At 39.2% G+C, this 20,557-nt stretch overlaps 1 protein-coding gene across 1 annotated transcript in view; it reads left to right on the top strand.

The window, feature by feature from the left end:
• Window positions 1–20,557, top strand: part of CTNNA1 (catenin alpha 1) — a 251,980-nt gene that overhangs the window by 212,994 nt on the left and 18,429 nt on the right. Inside the window, exons 10-15 of the mRNA XM_019506550.1 lie at window positions 3,710–3,866; window positions 8,885–9,085; window positions 10,748–10,899; window positions 14,887–14,997; window positions 15,933–16,114; window positions 17,041–17,146. Coding sequence (XP_019362095.1) covers window positions 3,710–3,866; window positions 8,885–9,085; window positions 10,748–10,899; window positions 14,887–14,997; window positions 15,933–16,114; window positions 17,041–17,146 — 909 coding nt within the window. The remainder of the gene's footprint in view (window positions 1–3,709; window positions 3,867–8,884; window positions 9,086–10,747; window positions 10,900–14,886; window positions 14,998–15,932; window positions 16,115–17,040; window positions 17,147–20,557) is intronic.

Genomic DNA, 20,557 nt, shown 5'->3' on the forward strand with positions numbered 1-20,557 from the left:
TTTTTTTTTTTTTTTTTTTTTTTTTTTTTTTTTTTGCCCACATTTTTTTAGCTTCCATTTATTGATGGAGGATTTTTCCTACTTTTGTTTTCGTTGTCAGCAGCCAATTTGGCTTTGGGCATGGAGGGGATGTATTCTCTGAGTCAAGTCCATCAGCTGGGAATCACCACAAGAAAGGCAGTGTATACAAAACAGAAAAGCTAATCAAAAGATGGTTCCAAATCTAAAAAGAGCAAGTCAAATCATTGTTTTTGTTGCTTACAACCCAGTGTGCTCTTTCCTAAAGCACCCCAGATGTCTTTCCTGAGCAGCAGACATTTACCCCAGAACTTTCATGGCAGGCTGCCTTCCAAGTGAAAATTATAGTTCCTCATCCTTGGTGAAAATTGATTTGTGTGAACCCCCTTTTCTTATGGCTTTGAATTACCAGCTGAGAGGCAGAGCATTCACTTTTGAGCTGCTTGTAACTATAACTAGTTCCTTAAAAATAGAAATGCATGGACTTGAAAAAGGCATGTTGATACAGCTCCAAATTTTCATACTCCTGCTGCCACAATAAATCCAGGAAATCAAAACATAAAGAAAAAGCCAAGTAGCTGCATAAAGGCACTTTGCAACACCCAATTTTTAAATCCTGGAACAAAGAGAGCTTACCTGTTTTGGTTTCAGAGCATCTGAAACCAAAATATTTCCTTATCATGGTACTGTGGATGTTTTCATTCTGGAGCTAATGTTGGAAGAAACAGACAATTAACTCAGCCCTAGCAAGAACAATATCCTTAAAGAACAGAGAACAAAAGATTTCTTTCAGTGGAGCAATAGAGACATAAAAATCCTTATAGTTGTGTGGGACCACATCAGACTTACAGCCGTGATATTACAGATAAAGGAAAATTGGATGCTGGTAAGGTTAAAGAGTTTTCCTCACCAAAGCAGAGCTTTCTTCTAATAATTGTGTGAGTTGGAAGATAATAGAAACAGCCCATTGCAAGAGCTACTAAGCATCACTAAGTTCTTTGCAGACTAGGGGGCTTAAAAGATGAGTTGATGTAAGCCATCCTACACAGTCTGTGGTAAGTAAATTCATAGCAGTCACTATGGTTCACCCAACTTAATTTTTTTATTTTGATCTACACTACACATAGGCTGTTTTAGGGTATTCATAGGGTTCCACATCTGCAGATGAGCCATCTGCACCGTTCCACCTGGAACAGGAGAGGGAACAATACTGAAGAAAACTGAAGAAATTTGTCAGTGGTCCAGAAAGAAGGTTGAGTCAGACTACCTGTTTTGCTGTATATTGTTCTATTCAGCTGGTGAGTCCGGTTTGTGACTCACCAGCTGAAGGCATGGGAGTTAGCATGCCCAGCATTCCCAAATGTTTTACAGAAAGCATAGTTTTTTAGTTCAAAACCCAGTCTTTGTACCACCCACCTCAGCACTCAAAAAACTACACTACACATGGTGCAGTCTGCGCAGGCTCTATATTCATTTGTCTGTATGGCGCTGTAAGAGAGAGGACAGAAAGTTCATGCAGGCCATGGAATTAGCTGATTCCAGGAGAGATGTTTGTCCATTTTGGCCAAAGCCAAATGGAGAGCACATAGCAGTGTAAGTAATTAAAACTGAAGAAAAATATGGGGTGGCCCTATTACTTTGGCACATTCTGAAGACTCTTCTTACCTTCTTACAAAGAGAGGTCCCTAACCTGGGCATAAGGGATGAGGCTATGCTTTTTTGGACAAGAAATTGCTATGACAGTTGCTCTTTTGAAAGTATACTGCTTACATACCTATGCAATGTATATGTGTCACTGGTGTTAATGTTAACAGGTTGTATTACTCCTTGAAGTATGTTTTCATGCCTCATAATTGAAGAGGAGGCTAGAAGAAGCACGCATTCAATATTTCAAGCCTGCATATCACCAGTCTCTCTGTTTTGGTAGTCATGGTTACTTGCAAAATAGAAGCTGAGAGCAAACTTCTGGAGGCTTGCCTATTTTAGCCTTTGCTAGTAGAATTTTCATTACTTGAATTCATCCCTATAGAGTTGTGAGTGTCCAGATCCTGCTGTTTTTGACTGACAGGCTGATAATGCATTAAATAAACCAGGCTGGGGGCAACAGGTCCAGCAGTGTCTGTATCAGACTATGAGATATAGAGCCTTGGAGATAAATTTTCTGCTTCTGTCATCTCTGCCAGGATAGATGCTTAGCCTTGACTGATAAACCCAGACCTAAAATGTAACAAGTGCTTCTCTTAAAACCGTTCTTTTACACATGCAGAACAACAGTGGCTGTGATTAGTCTGTAGCATAATAGTCTTAAGGTGAGAGAGGATTCTCAAATCCAAATGTTCCTTTTATATAAAAGACATGAAAAACTTGTGGTTTTATTTTTTTAAGAATGGAACCCAAATAAACTTCATTTTCTTGACAGTAGGAAGCTTCCTTTAAAACTTTACAAGCTTCAGAGCCACAGTTACAGTAGATTGTCTTCAGCATACTCAAAAGAGTAAATTTCTCTGATACCTTGGGGAGGGTTGGGGGGTCCATTTAAACCTTAACTTACAAAAGCCAGAGGCTGAGAGAATCAGAGGGAGTGCAGTCTTCTCTGCAGAGACCCTTTCATAGACCTGTTCTAGCCTTTCACTTTTCTTGAACAGATTGCTGCTCATGCCAGACTGTCATTCATGTTTGTCTACGTTACAAAACTCATCAAGCTCATTTTCATTTGTGACCTAAATCAGGATTTTAGCTGAAGTCTCTAAATACTAAAAAAGAGCATAATAAGATGCTAGCCTCCCTAACCTGGTATAACTTCCGATTTTTTTGCATTCGTTGCTAATTTCCATGATCCCTTGAGTAAATCAGCGTGCTTTTCCTGTCTGATTCATTCAGTGCCATCGTGACATGTTTGACATCACCATCACTTCCATATTTAGTGAGTTATATTTAAGAAAATGGGTTGTGACATTTTTTTAATGAATCAGGTGAAAAAATGAATTTTATAAACCAAGGAACATCTGTTGCTTACATAGTTTAGATCAGCAGCTTTGGGAAGTGGTACACAGAACTGAAAAGGTACAGTGAAAAAATGTGTATGTTAAATTTTGAGTTAATTGGCTGCAACTTTTTTTGCGTGTAACAACAGTCAGGATTGTCCTTTTGATTATTCTTGATTTCTGGTGCTATAGAAATCTGGACTGTTCCCAGCTAATTTTCTTAAAACATGGGATGGTGCTACCGTAGGGAATCACAGTCTGCTTATACTCATAGAGGGATTTTTAGTCTTTAAATCGAGTCAAAACTTGTGAAAACTCTTTCACTTCAAAACCTCATTATGGCAATGGTGCACAAGACCTCATTTGGCTTGCTGCATGCCTTCAACCAGGGCTTTGGCAAGGGTTTTAAGGAACACTGCCTGAAGCTATGTTCAGCTTCAGCCCTTCTAAAATAGAATACTTCGAGGTGAATACTCAAACAAGCCAGCTTCAACTTTCTGCAAGTGTTCAGGTGCATGAAATGTAACTGCTCATAATATATCTGGAAGTGAAAGCAAGTTGGACATGAGTATCACTGAAGGACTTAATTATCTATTTTGATGGAATAGTTACAAAATTACATTAGCTAAACTCTGGCTATGAAATTCATAAATTTAACCTACTGATTTTAATTGTATAACATAAAAACAAGCAAATATGTTTTACAGGTTATTAATGCTGCATTGGCTTTGGCTGCCAAACCACAAAGTAAACTAGCTCAAGAAAACATGGATCTCTTCAAAGAACAATGGGAAAAGCAAGTCCGTGTGTTGACTGATGCTGTTGATGACATCACTTCCATTGATGACTTCCTGGCTGTGTCGGGTAATAAGAGTTCTAATATTATACAAAGAGGCCACCAACTTTCTTTTGGACTTGATTTAAAAAATGATAGTTATTCCTGTATTTCAGAAACTGTTTATTTTTTGCTGCCTTTTGCAGATGTAAGGTCTTAATGAAGTTGTGATTCATCTTGGTTCACAAGCATGAAAGTATAGTAGTGTGTATGAAAACAAAATGGGATCTTGATACAGTGAGAACAAGATATGGCTCAGTTGTAAAAATTGAATAAGGCAGTTTAGCTTTGGTGGCACTACAGGGTATATAAAATGTATAGAAAAATATATTTACTGTCAATTTGCAAAAACAGCAGTGTAAATGTAATGAAAGATGTTTAATGTATAAATACATTTTAATTGACATGCACACTAGAGACACTAAAATAGCTTTATGAAGTACTCTGACACACACATTATCATTTTAGCTCTTAAAGGCTCACCTGAGTATGAACAGATAGAAGTAGAAAATATTTTAGTGCAATTTAATTCTGAACTAGCAAAAATAAATGCGTTCAGTTCACCTTTCAAAAATTCTTCTAATTATGTAAACACAGACTGATAAGCACAGTGAATTGCATTCATAGAGAAAATGTGTTCCTAATGAAACTCTTTATCCTATAGCAATACATTTCAATTCTGCCTCAGAATTCAGCAGATACTTCCCTTCTTTAATGAAGTACTTGCAAAGGTGTTGTCTATATAAACCAAAGTAGGACATATAATTCACAATCAGTGTAGTCCTACTAGCAGGTGTACTCTAGAAATAACTGGCATTTATTTTCATGTCATCTAATCCTCCTAGAGTTAAGATTTAAACTGAATTAGGTCTACACAAATTTCTACTGCTGTTACTAGTGCAGTACCAAAGATCTAATTTTCTTAATGCAAGAATAGCCTGAATGTCATAAAGGGTCTAAAAACTCCAGCATTTAAAAGGTTTCACGAAGTTGCCATGCTTGAGAAATGTCAGTTAAAAAGTAGTTTTAAAAAAAGTGCAAGCAGCTTTTCCACCAGGAGTGACCTACATCTGAACTAGATAGTAAACTTGGCGTTCCAGTGTCCCATTGTGTACGCGTTTACATGCTCGTTCTCTCTCTCTCTCTCTCTCTCTCTCTCTCTCTCTCTCTCTCTCTCTCTCTCATATTTAGAAATAAAATAAACAAAACTTTTGGATGAAACTTTGCTCCCTTGGATGAAACTTTGCTCCCGTGCTGAGCATACTACATGCCCAGAAGAGGCATTGTGTGAGTTTACCCAGCTTGCCTAAAGTCTGTATAGATTGCGCACTTCAGCAAGGCTTTTAAACACTTTACCTAATAGCTGACTGAATGCAGGGTGGGGGAGGGATTTTTAGTGCTTTAATCTAAAGCACTGTATTTGATTAGTGTTTTTAATCTAATAGTTGATTTAATCTGCTATTAAATAAGTACCAAAAGCCCCACTGAAGCACGCAATCTATGCAGATGGGTGTGCTGGATCAAACTGTCACACTTATAAAGTGCTGGGTTTTGGTGGGGGGGGTTGTTTGGTTTTAGGGGGGTTCCACATCTGTCAACAGCCAGAAAGACTTTGTATCTAACAATTTTGTGTGTGCAACATAGGCACCGAAATAAAGAAACATAGTTCCAGATAAGAAGACTTATTTAAGAATTGCTGTCTCTCTGAAATTCCTGTCTTAATCAAGATATGCTAACAGGTCTTTATAATGTGCTTAAAACACTCAAACTGGATTTAGCCTGCCCCCTTCCTACATCCTTTCTCTTCCCCCACAAAGAGAAACTAGTACTAATCCATTAGAGAGGAACAGGAGATTGTCAGCGTACCCTTTAATCACTCTGAAGAGTTCCAGGGTCTTGGCCTTGGTGAGACATTAGGAATCTGAAGTACCTCTCTCTGGAGCAGGGACTATGAACAAGAAGAAACATTTACCTCAAGTAAGCTCCTGACGTACCAAGTGTTTTCTTGGAAATACTGGATCTTTGAAGATGCTTAAGAGCATTTGGTAAATGGACCATGTATTTATATTCATTGAATTCTTAAGATAAGTTTGAAATTTAGCAATGGTGCTACAGATTCTTTGAACTTCATTTGACAAAGACATTCTTATAATTTTTTTTTCTAGTTTGTGTACTAAAACTGAAACCTTTTTGTATAACGTAGTGGTAGGTATAATTTTGAGGCAAACTCTAATTGGAGAGTTAAATACTTTCATATACTAATAGTCTTGTCATAATGGGTATAAACTAAAAGGATCTGTGTAGGTCCCTTATCTAGCTTGGTTCTTGACTGTTCTGCACAGGATCCTGTTTCAAGTGAAAGGCTGCCCAAATTCTGAGCAGCTGAGGTCTGCACAGGCCATAAGGCCCCTTCACCCCCAAGGGTAGGGGTAGGAAACAGAAGCTGGAGAGGGGCAAGTGGGGCTAGAGACCCCAGCAGCAGTGGTGGTGGGAGAAGTAGCAGTGGCAATCCCTTGTTTCGAGAGTGATCTCTTCCACAGCTCACTGATGGGTCTTGAGATGACTTAAGAGTCCAGTCCTTGAGCCACAGATCAGTCTGCAAAAGTTGTAGGTCTTTCTACAGGGCAAAGTAGGCCGCAGTCTGGACTTCCTTTCCTTTTTCTTCCTCTGTGCTCACTTCTCTGTTTCAAAGGCAAAGACATTTTACCTTGAAGTGAAGTGCCACATGCTTGAGGTTGTGGTGCCATTGGAGTCAGTAGCCTGCTCCTCCCAGCTCTTGAGGTCAGCATCTATTTTCTCGAGGTATGTGTCTTTGTGGCATTTCCTCTGGCTGCTGTAAGATCTCGGGCCACAACTAAGCTGGGTGTAGATCATTTCTTTTGGGAGTTGAGTTGGGCATTCCAAAAAGTTATATCAGTCTAAAAATGATCAACCCAATCTAAGTTGGACTACCTTCAAGGTAGAGTTAATTTAGATCAGGTTAGCCACTTTTCAACTGATCTAACCTTCCTGGAACTTCTGTACGGTTCATACTTAGGTTCCTAGTTAGGTCCATCTAAGTGTGAGGTCTGCAGATGGGTGACCTAAGTTAGTGGGACACCATTTTTATTGTGATTTAACCTCCCCCTAACTCCCCCAGATATCTTTGTTGGAAAGATCTGTGATCTGGCTTGTATTCTTATAGTCAGTATTAAGCTGTCACAGTACAATTCACCCTCTTGCACCCATATTATTCACTTGGCTCACTGACACTCATTTTATATGAGAAGGCTTTCAAGAGGTATCTGGCATCACTTGTACATTGAGGAAATATGAACAATAAACCATATGTTTTGTTCTAAAAGATGTTGGATTTTTTTTTTACTGGTTTGAATTCCATGCTCTTTCTTCATCAAATACTGGTCATACAATGGGTCCTGGCATCTAGTTACCTCATCTCTGTTCAGTGGATTGTCAAAATACACACATACTTTCTGCTCTTATGGCCACATTTGATCCTCTGTTGAAATGTGAGATGGTGGTGCTTCAGAAGCTTTTGAAATAACGTCACCTGGAACTTGGTAGCCTTATGTAAAGTTAGCTTAATTTTTTTCCTTGTAGAAATCCCTTCCAACGTATTCAGATCTGACAATCAACTCCATACACTACTGTATTGCTTTTCATTCCTAATACAGATAGTAAAATAGCCATTTTGCAATAGTCTAGACAAGGAAGGAAATGTGAGTTGGCACGATTAGGTCAATGGTAGGTAGCATTTGAAACTCTATGAAGTGACAGAATGGAAATGCCTCGCTAGCCTTGTCTTAAGGTAGTTGTTTTTCAGTATGACACTACAACACTGAAATAGAACAGCTGGATTAGCATACTGGTACTAGATGTGGAAAACTGATATCTAACTGTTTGAAAATGTGATTTTTAAGAGCTGAGATTTTACATGGGGATATCCAAATCCTGTAGGGAGCCCTGGAAATCTCCACTTGAGCTCTTTATAATTGTGTATTTCATTATTTTGTTCTGCTTTTTTTCTGTGAACATTTAAGTACGTTTTATCAGTTGAAGGAAATAGTCTTACATTTCAAATACTTTAAAAAGTAAAATGCAAACATAACATCGGAGTGTTTTGTACTTGTTGAGTCTGGGTAAACAAACACACCATTTTATCCACTTTAAAGAGAGGTGGGGACATCTCAGGAGCACACATTAACCAGGTCTGCATCATCCTGTTGCGATACAGGTTAGCTGTATCACCTTAACTTTGACTGTGAAGGAAGCAGAGTTGGTGGTTTTGCTACACTTGTACTGCAGCAGGATTATGGAGAACTTCAAATTGCATTGGAGCAGCCTGCATGGGTAATATTTGCTATCAATACAATTGTAAGGTCTGTTTATACCCTTTGAGAACTAGTGAGTAACACCCAGTACACTTTTATTCGTAAAAAAGGAGGAGCCTGAAAGAACTCTTCCCATTCAAATTGTTGCATTTTTAATTAACTTAAATGATTATTTCCCATCTCTCCTTAAATGTTGCCATGTAGTAGGATCTGATTTTGTGCTTGTAGATTTATGCAAAAAGATTGTGCAGAAAGGGAGTAACATCCTATTAACAGGTGTTGATTCTGTTAGAGAATGCTAACAGCGTGAATGAGTTGTGGGGACAGATGGCAAATGACCCCATATCACGAAACTGGGAGAGGTTGTCTGGAAAAATGTTGGGTATGGGCATGAGCAGTCCAGGGGGAAAACCTGGGAGCTGACAAGATGGGGGTGAGTTGAGCTGCCCTTAGTTTGTGTGGTGATTCAAGTGTGTGTATTGTTGGGTGGGAGGGGTGGGCTTAACATAATGTTTGAACTTGGTTTTTGAAAGGCAGGTGCTTAGTGATTGCAACAAACTACTTTGCTTTGAAAAGAAAAAAAAACCAACCCTCCAGGAAGTGGTTGAAGATTTGATCCTTTTTCTTTTATAAAAGCTTTGTAGACTCAAAGTATATTGCTGTACAGGGTAGGAAGGAAACTGTTCCCATCTAAAGTCTTCTTCTTTTACCACCAGAGAATCATATTTTAGAAGATGTAAACAAATGTGTTATTGCTCTCCAAGAAAAAGATGTTGATGGTTTAGACCGAACAGCTGGTGCAATTCGTGGACGCGCAGCTAGAGTCATTCATGTTGTCACTTCTGAAATGGATAACTATGAACCTGGAGTCTACACAGAAAAGGTGTTAGAAGCAACCAAGTTGCTGTCCAATACAGGTAGGAATAAATTACTCTCTGCTGTTTTGGTTCAAAATTCATCCCCTCCAACACAGTGGCAGGGGACAAGGGGTCAGACCCCTGTCCCTTGCCTCTCCTGCCTGCCCCTTTTCTCCCCTGCTGCCTGTATGCAGCCTGTGTGCACTGCCTGTGCCTGTCACCTGCCCCAGCTCTGGGGCACTTAGCAGCAGTGGCAGCAGCTTCAGCTCAGCCAGGCCAGGGAAGAGCAGCAGTAGCAGGTCCAGGCCTTGCTGGGTCAGGGACATAGCCCAGCCAGAGCTGAAGGAATGTGGCTGGATGGAGGGTCCAGCTGCACAGTCTTCCCTGCGCTCCATCCAAAGCATACAGATCAGTTTCTCTAGCCGCATGTCCCATCCCATGCTGTATGAACCACCCTGGCCAGCGGCAGGTGCTCGAAGCTCAGAAGAGGCTCCCCCTTCCTATGCTGACTTGGTGGGGGAGGGAGGGGCCTCATCTTAGATGCAAATAAATATGGTGTCAGAATACTTTAACAGTTTGGGCTCAGTATCAGATATGCTCTATGCGGTATTTTCATTAAAGTCAATGAGTGGTGTTTGCAGAGAGGTTGCAGAATGAGGATTTTTTTTGCTTGTTAACTAGCCTAAAGTTTTAGCAGTAATGAAGGATTTATTGTTCAGTGTTTTTATTATTAAACATGCATCTCTATTTCATTAACTGAAGTCAACAAGATGTTAGAAGTTAGCAGTGCAAGTCTCAGTCAATGAGCAAATTTTAAAAGATGAGCTGATCTCGTTGAATTATTTCACAAAGCTCAATTCTGCAGCCTCCTCAATGACTGATTGGATTAGATTGGTTCAGTGTTGCAGCTGCTGGTTACTGGTGTCATCTAAAGAGTTTAGATGGGTCTTGTTCTGAGAAAAAATATGAAGATGAGTGGACACAAATAATAAACTTTATTCCGTTTTTCCCTTGAATTAATATATAATTATATATTAAGGAAAATTAAATTACTTACATTTACTCATTTGTTTTAAAGAAGTGTTGTAAATAAATATATGTTCTCATTTGCTAGCTAGAATTTGGGTTTAATGTGTGGACTTGCTGGCCTAGAATCTGTCTCTGGTTCTCATATTGCACCTATGTAAACTTAAAAAAAGTAATCATGGAGGAGAGGGAGAAGAACTATAGTAAGTACAGTATTCTCCTCTTCTGTGTGAAATAAGCTCTCCATCGGGGTGAATTGCCTCATTTATTTCAGTAAGATGCTAAATCTGAACCTAAAGATCAGTTGAGGTAGTGCCATTTAAACATTCTTTGCTGATGATCATACATAGCAAACACTTCTCTTGTCCCACAGTCCCTAACTGCCCTACGCATCTCCCCAGGTGCATTCTCCTGCTTGCTTCCCTCCTCGGCCGTATAACCATCTTCCTTGAAGTGGTGTGGTTAATACAAAAAAATTGTGGAATGTCGCTAATTTGCCGGGGGGAAGGAATTTCAAAGCAGTGATGCACTGATATCTTTTCATCTTTAATAGCCAAATGTTCTAAACTTAAACAAGAGTCTTGCAAGATTTCCAGCCTCAGGGCTTTAGATATTGTCCATCCTTCATCAGGATATGTGGCAGAAACTGGGAGGCCACTGCCAAATGTCATTATTCCTTTTATGTCCTTAATTCAGTTATGCCACGTTTTACTGAGCAAGTGGAAGCTGCTGTGGAAGCACTGAGTTCTGACCCTGCTCAGCCAATGGATGAAAATGAATTTATTGATGCTTCACGACTGGTGTATGATGGAATTCGGGACATCAGGAAAGCTGTACTGATGATCAGAGTGAGTGGCTATAGGCATTACTTATTTTAAACAGCATTCTGCTGTCACTGATTCTGCTCAACATTTAGTGAACTAAATGAATCACTCCCTATGCAGAGAAGGGAAAGGGTTTTCACATGTATCATATAAACATTCTAAATCTAGAAGCTGTTAATCAGCTTCTAAATCAAGTGTTCTTTATAGAATACTTCAGAATGTGTGTTTTGACTTGCACCTCAAACTTTGTTAAATGGATCTGAACATCAGTAGTCTGAGCTGAAGCACTAAACACCTTTGATGGGTTTTTTTATAATGCAGTGGTAATGTATTTTTATTTGTATGCTGTAACTAGTGACTTGTGACTTAGGTAATTGTAGCTAGACCCTTGCTACATTCAATTTTATATTCTAATCATTTTAAGATTTTTGTGGTTAAATTAGATCTCTTTCCTTCAAGTACCTTTTTATAAGAATTTCATATTAGTTATTGAAAAATAAGATTGGGCTCTGTAATAGCTACCCTTGTCTTTAGATGCCTTTATAAATTAGCAACATAAATACATGTACACTAGCTTATTTTTTAAATGGCTTTTCTGTGCCTGCAGTTTGCAGATACAGTTTATACACCCAACCTCCTGAGCTTGTGAAAGTCAGCTTTCCTGAAGTCAAGGATTTCTGCATTGCTGACTGATTTGCCAGCTTTGCGATGGATAGAGAAAGTGATCAACTTGTGATCACTGTCACTGAGCTTCCCTTTGATCCTCAGGTTACTGACTAGATCATTCCCTTTGGCCAGTACCAGACCCAGCAGCGCCTGGTCTGCAGACTTCTAGAGTCAAATAGAGCTCGCCAATGCAAGTGAGGAAGCTTTGTGACTGATCAGATTTGGCTGAATGCTCTTCCCATGAGATGGTTCAAGTCACCCATGACAACCATGTACTGAGAGGCATGCAGCCTCTGCCAGTTCCCTAGAGAGTTCATGGTCAAGGTCTTCCTCCTGGTTAGGAGGTCTGTAATAGACCCCTACAGTTATATCCCCTTCACTATGTTCTCCCCATATTCTAACCCCAAGGGTCTCAAGTCATCCTCCTTGGGTGCCAGTCTCAGCTTGTAGGGAAATGTACTGTTTCTTCACATAGAAAGCTACAACCCTGACCTTCTTTGCAACATGACCGCTCCCGTACAAGGTATAGCCATCAATACCTGTGGTCCAGTGATAGGTAGAGTCCCACCAGGTCTCTGTTATCCCTATGAGATCATATGCGTTTTTACTTAGCAGAAGGGCCAGTTCCTCCTGTTTGTTCCCCACGCTCCTGGCATCTGTGTACAGGCAGCTAAGCCTGCCATTAGAAGCCCTGGGCTTCCCTGTCCTCTTAGAGTCCCGTCTTTGGGCTGGGCTAGGAGCGAGTTCCCTTCTGTTACCTGACTTACTGATTCTGTGGTTGCTACTTCCAGGCCTTCCATTAGAGATAGTCTACCCGTCCCCTGGAGATCTGAGTCTAAAGCCCTGTCAAGCTATTGTTCACTGGTTGCAAATATGCCTTAGTAATGAGTTATTCTCTACCATGTAACCACAGAACACGAATACATGTAAGAACCATTGCAATATTTATCTTTTAGCTTTGGTTCCTTAAACTTGGCATAACAGAGCAAAGGAAGGTGGAACTACTGTGGAAATCATAAAATGAATTCCCATTAGCATTGATATTTACCCCGTTGCAGCTTTGATGGAGCACCAATATTAGTTGGCACACCAATATCTCTTTGCCAGGCTACAAATGAATTTTATTCACTCCCTGCTATAAGTGAGGTTGCTCAGGACATGGAGGTACAGCTGCCAATTCTGTGTTTTCAGCAATTAGCAGAGCTGGCAGTGCCAAGAAACCTGGCTCATTCCCTTGTGCCCCTCATCTGTGCTGGGGAGAAACCACATCTATGATGTCAGGGTGCCATGGTTTTATTGCAACTGCCAATAGCTGAAGGCAGTTCAGTAGTGACATATCAGTGACCTAAAAAAAAGTCAAAATGTGAAAACACTTCAGTATTTGTTAGCTGAAGGGCTTTAGTTGTAGAACTAATTTAGAATAGAATAGAGCCATCAAAACAGAGATAACAGAGCACCGTTTTACAGGATTCTGTTTCAAATTGGAACACAGAAGCATCCCTACTCTCAAAGGGAATGCTGCTGAGCAGATTGGAGTAAATAAGCTATTTAAAGTTGAAACGTAGATCAGTATGGCAGAACTCACTGACTGATGCTTCATAGTCTCTTGAAAAAGTCCCTCTTGCCTGATAACTTCTTTTGGTTTCTATTTTTTGGTGGTGGTTTTTTTTCCCAAAGCTAAAGTTAATATACTGAATCTATCGTGGGGGGGAAAAGATCTTGTTTTATTGATAAGTATTTAGTTTCTTGCCTCCCTGTTTAAAAACAATGGTATCAGACACATAATAATTCACCTCAATTGGGTGGTGTTTTTGTTTCTTTTCTTGTGTGTGTGGTGGGGATGAGAATAGAGGATATGTTAAGGTCCAAAGCCTTCAGACCATGAATGCCTTTTTAATGTTAGTATCAGTTTTTAATCTTTTTTCAATATTTTTTGCTAATTAGGGATGTTACAAAACAAAAGATTCTCCCTCTGCTTTAAAGAACATCCTGTAAATTCCTTTTCCCTGGCTCTAGAGGTGTTCACTCGTGCGTTTCAGCATATTTATTCTGGGAATGAAAGGCTTCTCTTCTGTGATGGAGAGGCTCTAGAAAACTGTAGGTTTAATATCCAAATGATGTCTTTTTGGGGCCAACCAGTTAATGTGATCATCAATAATCATCATTTGCATTGCAGGATAGCTAATCAGCATGGCTCCTGGTTTTCTGTGATAAAAAAAATTCCAAAATGTTCTGATTTAAAACAAAAACAAACCCCCAAATCCATATTTTTCCATGAGTAAAATGAAACGCCACTATGTACACAGATACACATGCACATATGTGTGTACACACACATACACACACACAGATCTAGTGGCATTTTGTTTTAATCATGGAAAAATGTGGATTTGGGGCTTTTGGGGGGAGTTTGTTTTAATCAGAAATTTTGGATTTTATCAGAGAGAACCAGGATCCCTGCTAATCAACACATTTATAAAGTGCAAATTGTAGGCAAGAGATTGGCTGGAGTAGTGTGTTAATATCTCTAAACTTTTCATAGCAAACTTGCATTTATCAAGTTTTTTATAATTTCAGCTATGAAAAATGATCATGGAAAAAGTACCAGCTTAGACAGAGATGTATTATTTTTACTATTAACAGATGTTGTTTAAACTTGTTAAAAATTTTGCTATAGTTTTAGCTATACCCTCATAGCAGTAAAAATAACCTCTAAGTGAGCTGGAATTAGGTCAGCTGTGTTTAGCCTACAGCATGAAAGTTGGTCCTACTAACTACAAATGTTAAGCTTTCCCTGTAGGCAAAGAACAAATTTTGGTTTACTGTAGCCATTGTTAAATCTACGGATACTCTGGTTTTTAATACTTCTAAAAAGTGTATCCACTGCTGTTGTGAAACAGGCTTTAAAGTTTTATGGAACTTCATCTTTGGGGTCTCTGAATAAAGCAGTTTAATACAAGATAGGGTACCTTCTGCCGTCTGATTAATGCAGCTACCTTGTTCAGATATCCAAGACCTTGAGAACAACACTCCTAACATCATTCCATATTTAATGTAACACAGCCTTTTATAAGTGCACCTTGCCAGTTTGAGCAGTTTGACATATGCAGCCATGTAAACAAAAACAAAAAATGTAAAATAAAAAAAAATAAAAAAGAGAGAATTCCCACTTGTCTTCAGATGAAAACCTTAGATAATCCACTCTATTTATCCCATCTCTTCTCTCGGTCTCTAATATCAAACAGTTCACAAGACAGTATTTTTTGTTGGTTTTGAGAGGCAATTTCAATGATGTTGATCTTAGCTTTGACATGTTGAATTATATCTTGTTTTTTCTTCCTTCAGACTCCTGAAGAATTAGATGATTCTGACTTTGAGACTGAAGACTTTGATGTCAGAAGCAGAACAAGTATTCAGACTGAAGATGATCAGCTCATTGCTGGGCAAAGTGCTAGAGTAAGGAAAATGTTTAAGCACTACATCCCCTTAGAAGAAAAGCTTTAACTTGCTCTGGAAACACAATTCAAATCTGTCACTTAAGAAGCTTGGTCTTGTGTCTTCCTCTTTTAGAAAATGTTAGGTAAAAAAACTGACATTAATCTCTTCTCTTCACCTGCCTGACAAGAAGGTTAAGTGAAATGTTACACCTGAAAGGTATCAAAAGTCTGTCTTGTTTTGAGCATTGTGAAAGGCCAGAATTCTCCGGATGCTGATAAACTATAAACTTTTTCATCACAGATCCAAAATAGCTGCCTCCATTTTTAATGAGGTGGGATTTTTTTAGTGAGGAAATACCATATTTACTTGAATGTAAAATGACCCTGATTATGAGAGAATTTTTCCATATACAGAATCTAGTTACTGGCAGGGTGGGGGGTAGGAAATCATCAGTTTGATTATAATTGTCCAGGTATAGAATCTGTTTATTGGAGGTTTGTCTTTAATTTGTCCCCCTCCCACTGCTACAAAGGGGGAAATAAATCTGGAGGTCAGGTAGCCCCTTAGCTCTCTACCTACCTACCTCCTCCCCACCCCCCACCCCCAAAAAAAATCTTCCCCCTTCTGCTCCTTCCCTCACTTCTTTACTGTAAGACCCTGCTCTGCTTGAGCACATGGAAGTGAAGAGCAAATCTGAAAAAATGACCTTGAAATAAACATAGGTATAGTAATTTGCATATAGTACCCATAGCCTTACATGGCTTGAAATGCTGTTGAAGCTGCTGAAGCCCAGCCCAGTGAATTACATGGCAAATCATTGTATTTTTTGCTACTTAAAGAAAGTTGTGTAGAAATCCCTTTCTACACAACTTAAATTGGTTATTAGTGAAAATATTCTAAAAAGCCATCATACAAATGACTACGGCTGTATGGAACAATCACTTTTTTTTCAGGCTATCATGGCTCAACTTCCTCAAGAACAAAAAGCTAAAATTGCTGAGCAAGTTGCAAGCTTCCAGGAAGAAAAGAGTAAATTAGATGCTGAAGTATCAAAATGGGATGACAGTGGAAATGATATTATTGTTCTAGCAAAGCAGATGTGTATGATCATGATGGAAATGACAGACTTCACCAGGTGAGCTTTTTTCATCTATGTAATCTTGTAAACATATTAACTTGTTCAAAGGCATTTATTGGCTGAGTAGTTGGTAGTAGTACTGCATGTATTGTAGTATTGCAAATGCAGTTCTGACTGTCAGTGCAAACATTTTAAATCTCTGCCTTCCTTACAGCTTTAGTTTGCCTGTAACAGATTTGCCTGTGTAGCTGTCGTAGAACAAATTGACAAATTGTCACACAGTGCCCACACAGTAAAATTGATTTAGCTAATCTGCAGATGTGCTGTAACTACCACCTGTCATTGTTCCTTGAATTCTCCCTCCTATCCCCACTCTGTATCCATCTGTTCCCTTGTATTAGTCCCCACCCCAAAGAACAAATAATTTCTATTCTGTTTGTACAGCACCTACCTCTGTGGGGTCTGAAGTGTTGCAAAAATAGTGTTAGTTTGGATTATTGTTATCAATCTTGAAACACCTTACTGCATTTTTCAGTTAACTTTAAAGGTTTATTCACCAAGTGCTTTCTTAGTACTTGATAAAGCATTCAAAAGAAGGTCACTGCAGCATGATTTTCTGACTTCTGAGATGTTACCTTCTATAATCTTCTGTATTCATTTTTGAAACAGTAGGTAAAAGTAATTTAATGAAAGTAATCTTTTTTTCATACAACAAGCCCTTTATAAAGTTGATGCCTAAAGCTTTGTAAACTCATCAATACTATTTGACTTAAAAATGAGAGAACTATATAAGTATTTTTAATCATTCCCCATAAGCTGCTTGCTTTTATGGTAGAGGTACAGCTTACCCAAGCAAACAGTTTACTTAAGGAGTCTGTTCAGCAACAATACACAGAATGAAAAAGAAACAAACACAATGAGGTGTGCAGTACCAGAAGGTAAACTCTTCTTTGTTCTGTGTTTTGTTTGTTTGTTTTTAACAGAGGTAAAGGTCCACTAAAAAATACTTCAGATGTAATTAGTGCAGCTAAGAAAATTGCAGAGGCTGGATCGAGGATGGACAAGCTGGGACGTACGATTGCTGACCATGTAAGTTCTAATTCATCTCAGTAAGCGTCCAATATAAATTAGGCATAATAAGGCGTCTTTCCTAGTTTGGATCCAAAAAAGCTTGGTTTTGATGTACATTATCTAATTTTCTAGAATTATTTGCTGAAAAACTCTTTTGATCGTGTTTTCAATTTCTCCATTGCTCATCAACGCAATCTAGAACCCACAACACGTGCAGCAAAAATTGGTCAGTGATTTAAATTTAGGACTTCCAACTTGCACAGTAGCTACATACTAGCTCTGCTTCATGTTACGCAGTATCTAGGTCAGTTTCCTTAAATAAGCAGAATAGAATAGAATCTGGTTTTTATATAGCTTTTGTCGTACTCAGGATATCCCTGAGTGCCTTGCGAAAGCAGCGATGGGACTGTGTAGGCAACACAGTCATTATGCTCCCAGCAATAGATCAGACATGTTCTTGATTTTAATTTTTTGTGGGGCAGCGTTTGCGGGTGAAGTTACCACTTGGAATTGTATCATGAGATCTCCAACATCTCTTCTGCATGTCTGGATAGAACTAGTTTTCATGTTATCCAAAGGGAAATACCCCTCTCTCCTGCTGTGTCAGTATAGTATGTGACAATGGGTTATCGGTCTGTAGCCTGATTAAGTTGCTTAAGGAACAATGTACTATTTGTGCCATCTCCACTTAAGGCACCCACGTCACAATAACGAACATAATAAAAATGTTTTAAGCCTTTAAGGTTCTTATCAAAGAATCACAAAGACCTCTCAGGGCTTACTGTCTGATTATATCTGCCTATCCTATTCAGCTCTGGTTTTAAAACACTTTTGCTCAACACAAACTTATCTCAAATCCAAGTTCACACCCAAAGTGATACCTAGAGCAGGACTGTTGAATTTCTAAGTGGCCCAGGAGCCACGTGCTGTGCAGACACAGGCAGCTTCCTGATCACCCCTTCCCTCCCAGTGTCCTGCTGCACCGTAGGCTGTGCCATCCCACCCTACACCCTGGAATGGAGGCCAGGATTCAGAAACTAGAGGTGGGAGGGAGAGACTGGAGACCCTGGCTGCTGCTGCAGTTGGAGTGACAGGCAGTAGTGGCTGAGGGGGAGTTTGGGGCCACTAATTAACCCCTCACAGGCCATCTGTTAGACATCCCAGCACTAGAGAAACTTCCACAGATGGTCATAACAGTCAGTGCTCAGAAGGGGTCCCAAGATCAGGTTTGAGTTTTGCCATTAGCAAATGTGAATTTGTACAGCTCTGACTAATTTTTTTCAGTGGTCTTCTGAACATGAATACATAGCAGGAGGTTGAAAAGCAGGCATATTTCATTAAGATTTAAAATAAATTAAGAGTTCCTTAATGTTTCATCTGGTTTCCAGGGACAGCTGTGCTAAACTTAATTTATTAAACAACTTAGGGGTGTGAAGGTAGAGAGGTTGTTTCCTGTGAGTATTTCTTATTCCAGTTTCTATCAGCAGTGGGTGGAATTATGACATCAAACGAGTCTTTGAAGCATCAGGAGATGCTGTCTCTTCAGGAAAATAAGACAGGATTCCAGAAACAGTTTGCTCTGAGATCTGTTGTGAGGTCTGGCTCAAGTTCTGTATTACTATGTAGTCCGACAACTGCATCCTAGATACAGGTCTTGAGTGTAATGGAATTTCATCTCTGTTCACACAAAAGCATACCACAAAACTTCAGATATATATTGGGTTACTTTTATTAGAGGAAAAATCCTTGGTTGCTGCTTTTCTTCAAGAGAATAGCCACAGAGGTTGGGGAGATGAGCCACTTCATCATTTTGGCAATGTATATTTTTTTCTAAATCCTGCATTCTTCTTCCAAAGCTTTCAGCTTTATATTTCATTGGGCATGCTTATGTCCTCCTAGAAACATGAAGTAGCCTGTTCAGTGTAGAATTATTTAAGTTACAGAAGACCTGGAAGAGGGTATTAATACCTTCCTTTACCAGATGCACCAACTGAACAAAAGGAAGCATTTCCGTGTTCTGTTAACCACATGACACCAGGTGAATTGTGACCCCTCATGTAAGTGTGTCAGGAAATCCTAACTCCTTCTGTCAGGTAGTTTTATAACACATTTCCTTTGAAGCCATAAAAGCTATTATCTGAGATATTTCAGGTAGGTTGAAAAGTGTCTAGTCATCAGCTTTCAAATTTTCCCAAAGGTATTCCATCTTTCACTTACAATAGCAGGCTGCTTTTTTAAATGTGGGGAATTATTAGGAAGATATGAATACCACAAAACTAGAAGTGATTGCAGCAAGACGGGGACTCTCAATAAAATTTGTTCCTCTGTCTATGCTGGAACACTTAAAAGGCACTGACAGTATTTCCTTCGCTTCCTCTCTTTGATAGTTGTAAGTTGTACATCAATTGCAGCTCTTAAAAGGTTGTATGTGAAATCCAAATGAACTGATTGAGAAGTTTATGCATTGCTCCAGTTTTCCAATAAAATGCTGTAGTAACTTCTAGCATCCACACTGACCCTTCCTAATGCTCAGACAATATACAGGCTACTTGGGGGAAAATATACAGTAATATAGGTTTACCACTTTCTCATTTGACTGGTGCTGTCCAGGACCATATTGTTATCGTGCAGCAATAAATGCTTCCTACTAAATGTTCTTTACAGGTTCCATAAATAGAGTGAAAAAGCCAGCTGCTCTTCATGCAGTGACATTATCTCTCTGGGTCACTGGCACAGCATTATGGTTTAACCTACAAACTAATTACAACAATATTTAGAGTCTCAATTGGGGGTATTATTCTAAAAAAGTAAGTTCCTTTTCCTGCCAGCTTGAGGCTATTGATTTTGTTCTGTTAATAAGCAAATTCCATTTGGAGCATTCACTTGGTGTTGTTTTTTCTTTAATGAAAAGAAAAAGGATGGCTCCTCTTTTTCTCTGCGTGTGTATTTTCTCCAGTTGTCGGTCTGTATGATGAGTTATCCTGAATTTTAACAGCCAGTTTGGCTGAGCTTTTCTCAGTGCCACAGCAAGTTTTCCAGTTATGAGCTATTAGGAACTAACTGATAAGTACAAGTGACATGATCATACTTGATCAGTTTGGTGATGGGAACCTCCTTGATTGGAACTATGCTAGAGTAAATAAGTGTGCTAGCTAACCAGAGATTTTTACTGGACAGTAGTTGATACTAAGGGTGTGCAAAGCTTCGCTCGCCAATTGGATTCAGAGAAGATTTGGCCCGATTTTGGAGGCCAAATCTGTGAATCGAATTGGAAGACCAAAAAAACCCTATGAATTGATTCGGAGTCTCCAAATTAATTCGGGAAATGATTTGGAGACATGGAGATTCGGAAGGCAGTCTTTCAGGGGAACAAACTAAGAAGGAGGGAGGATAGGTTTAGGTTAGATATTAGGAAGAACTACTTCACTG

This window comes from Gavialis gangeticus, unplaced genomic scaffold (assembly GCF_001723915.1).
Source record: "Gavialis gangeticus isolate Ggan-Ray unplaced genomic scaffold, GavGan_comp1, whole genome shotgun sequence".
Taxonomy (NCBI): domain Eukaryota; kingdom Metazoa; phylum Chordata; order Crocodylia; family Gavialidae; genus Gavialis; species Gavialis gangeticus.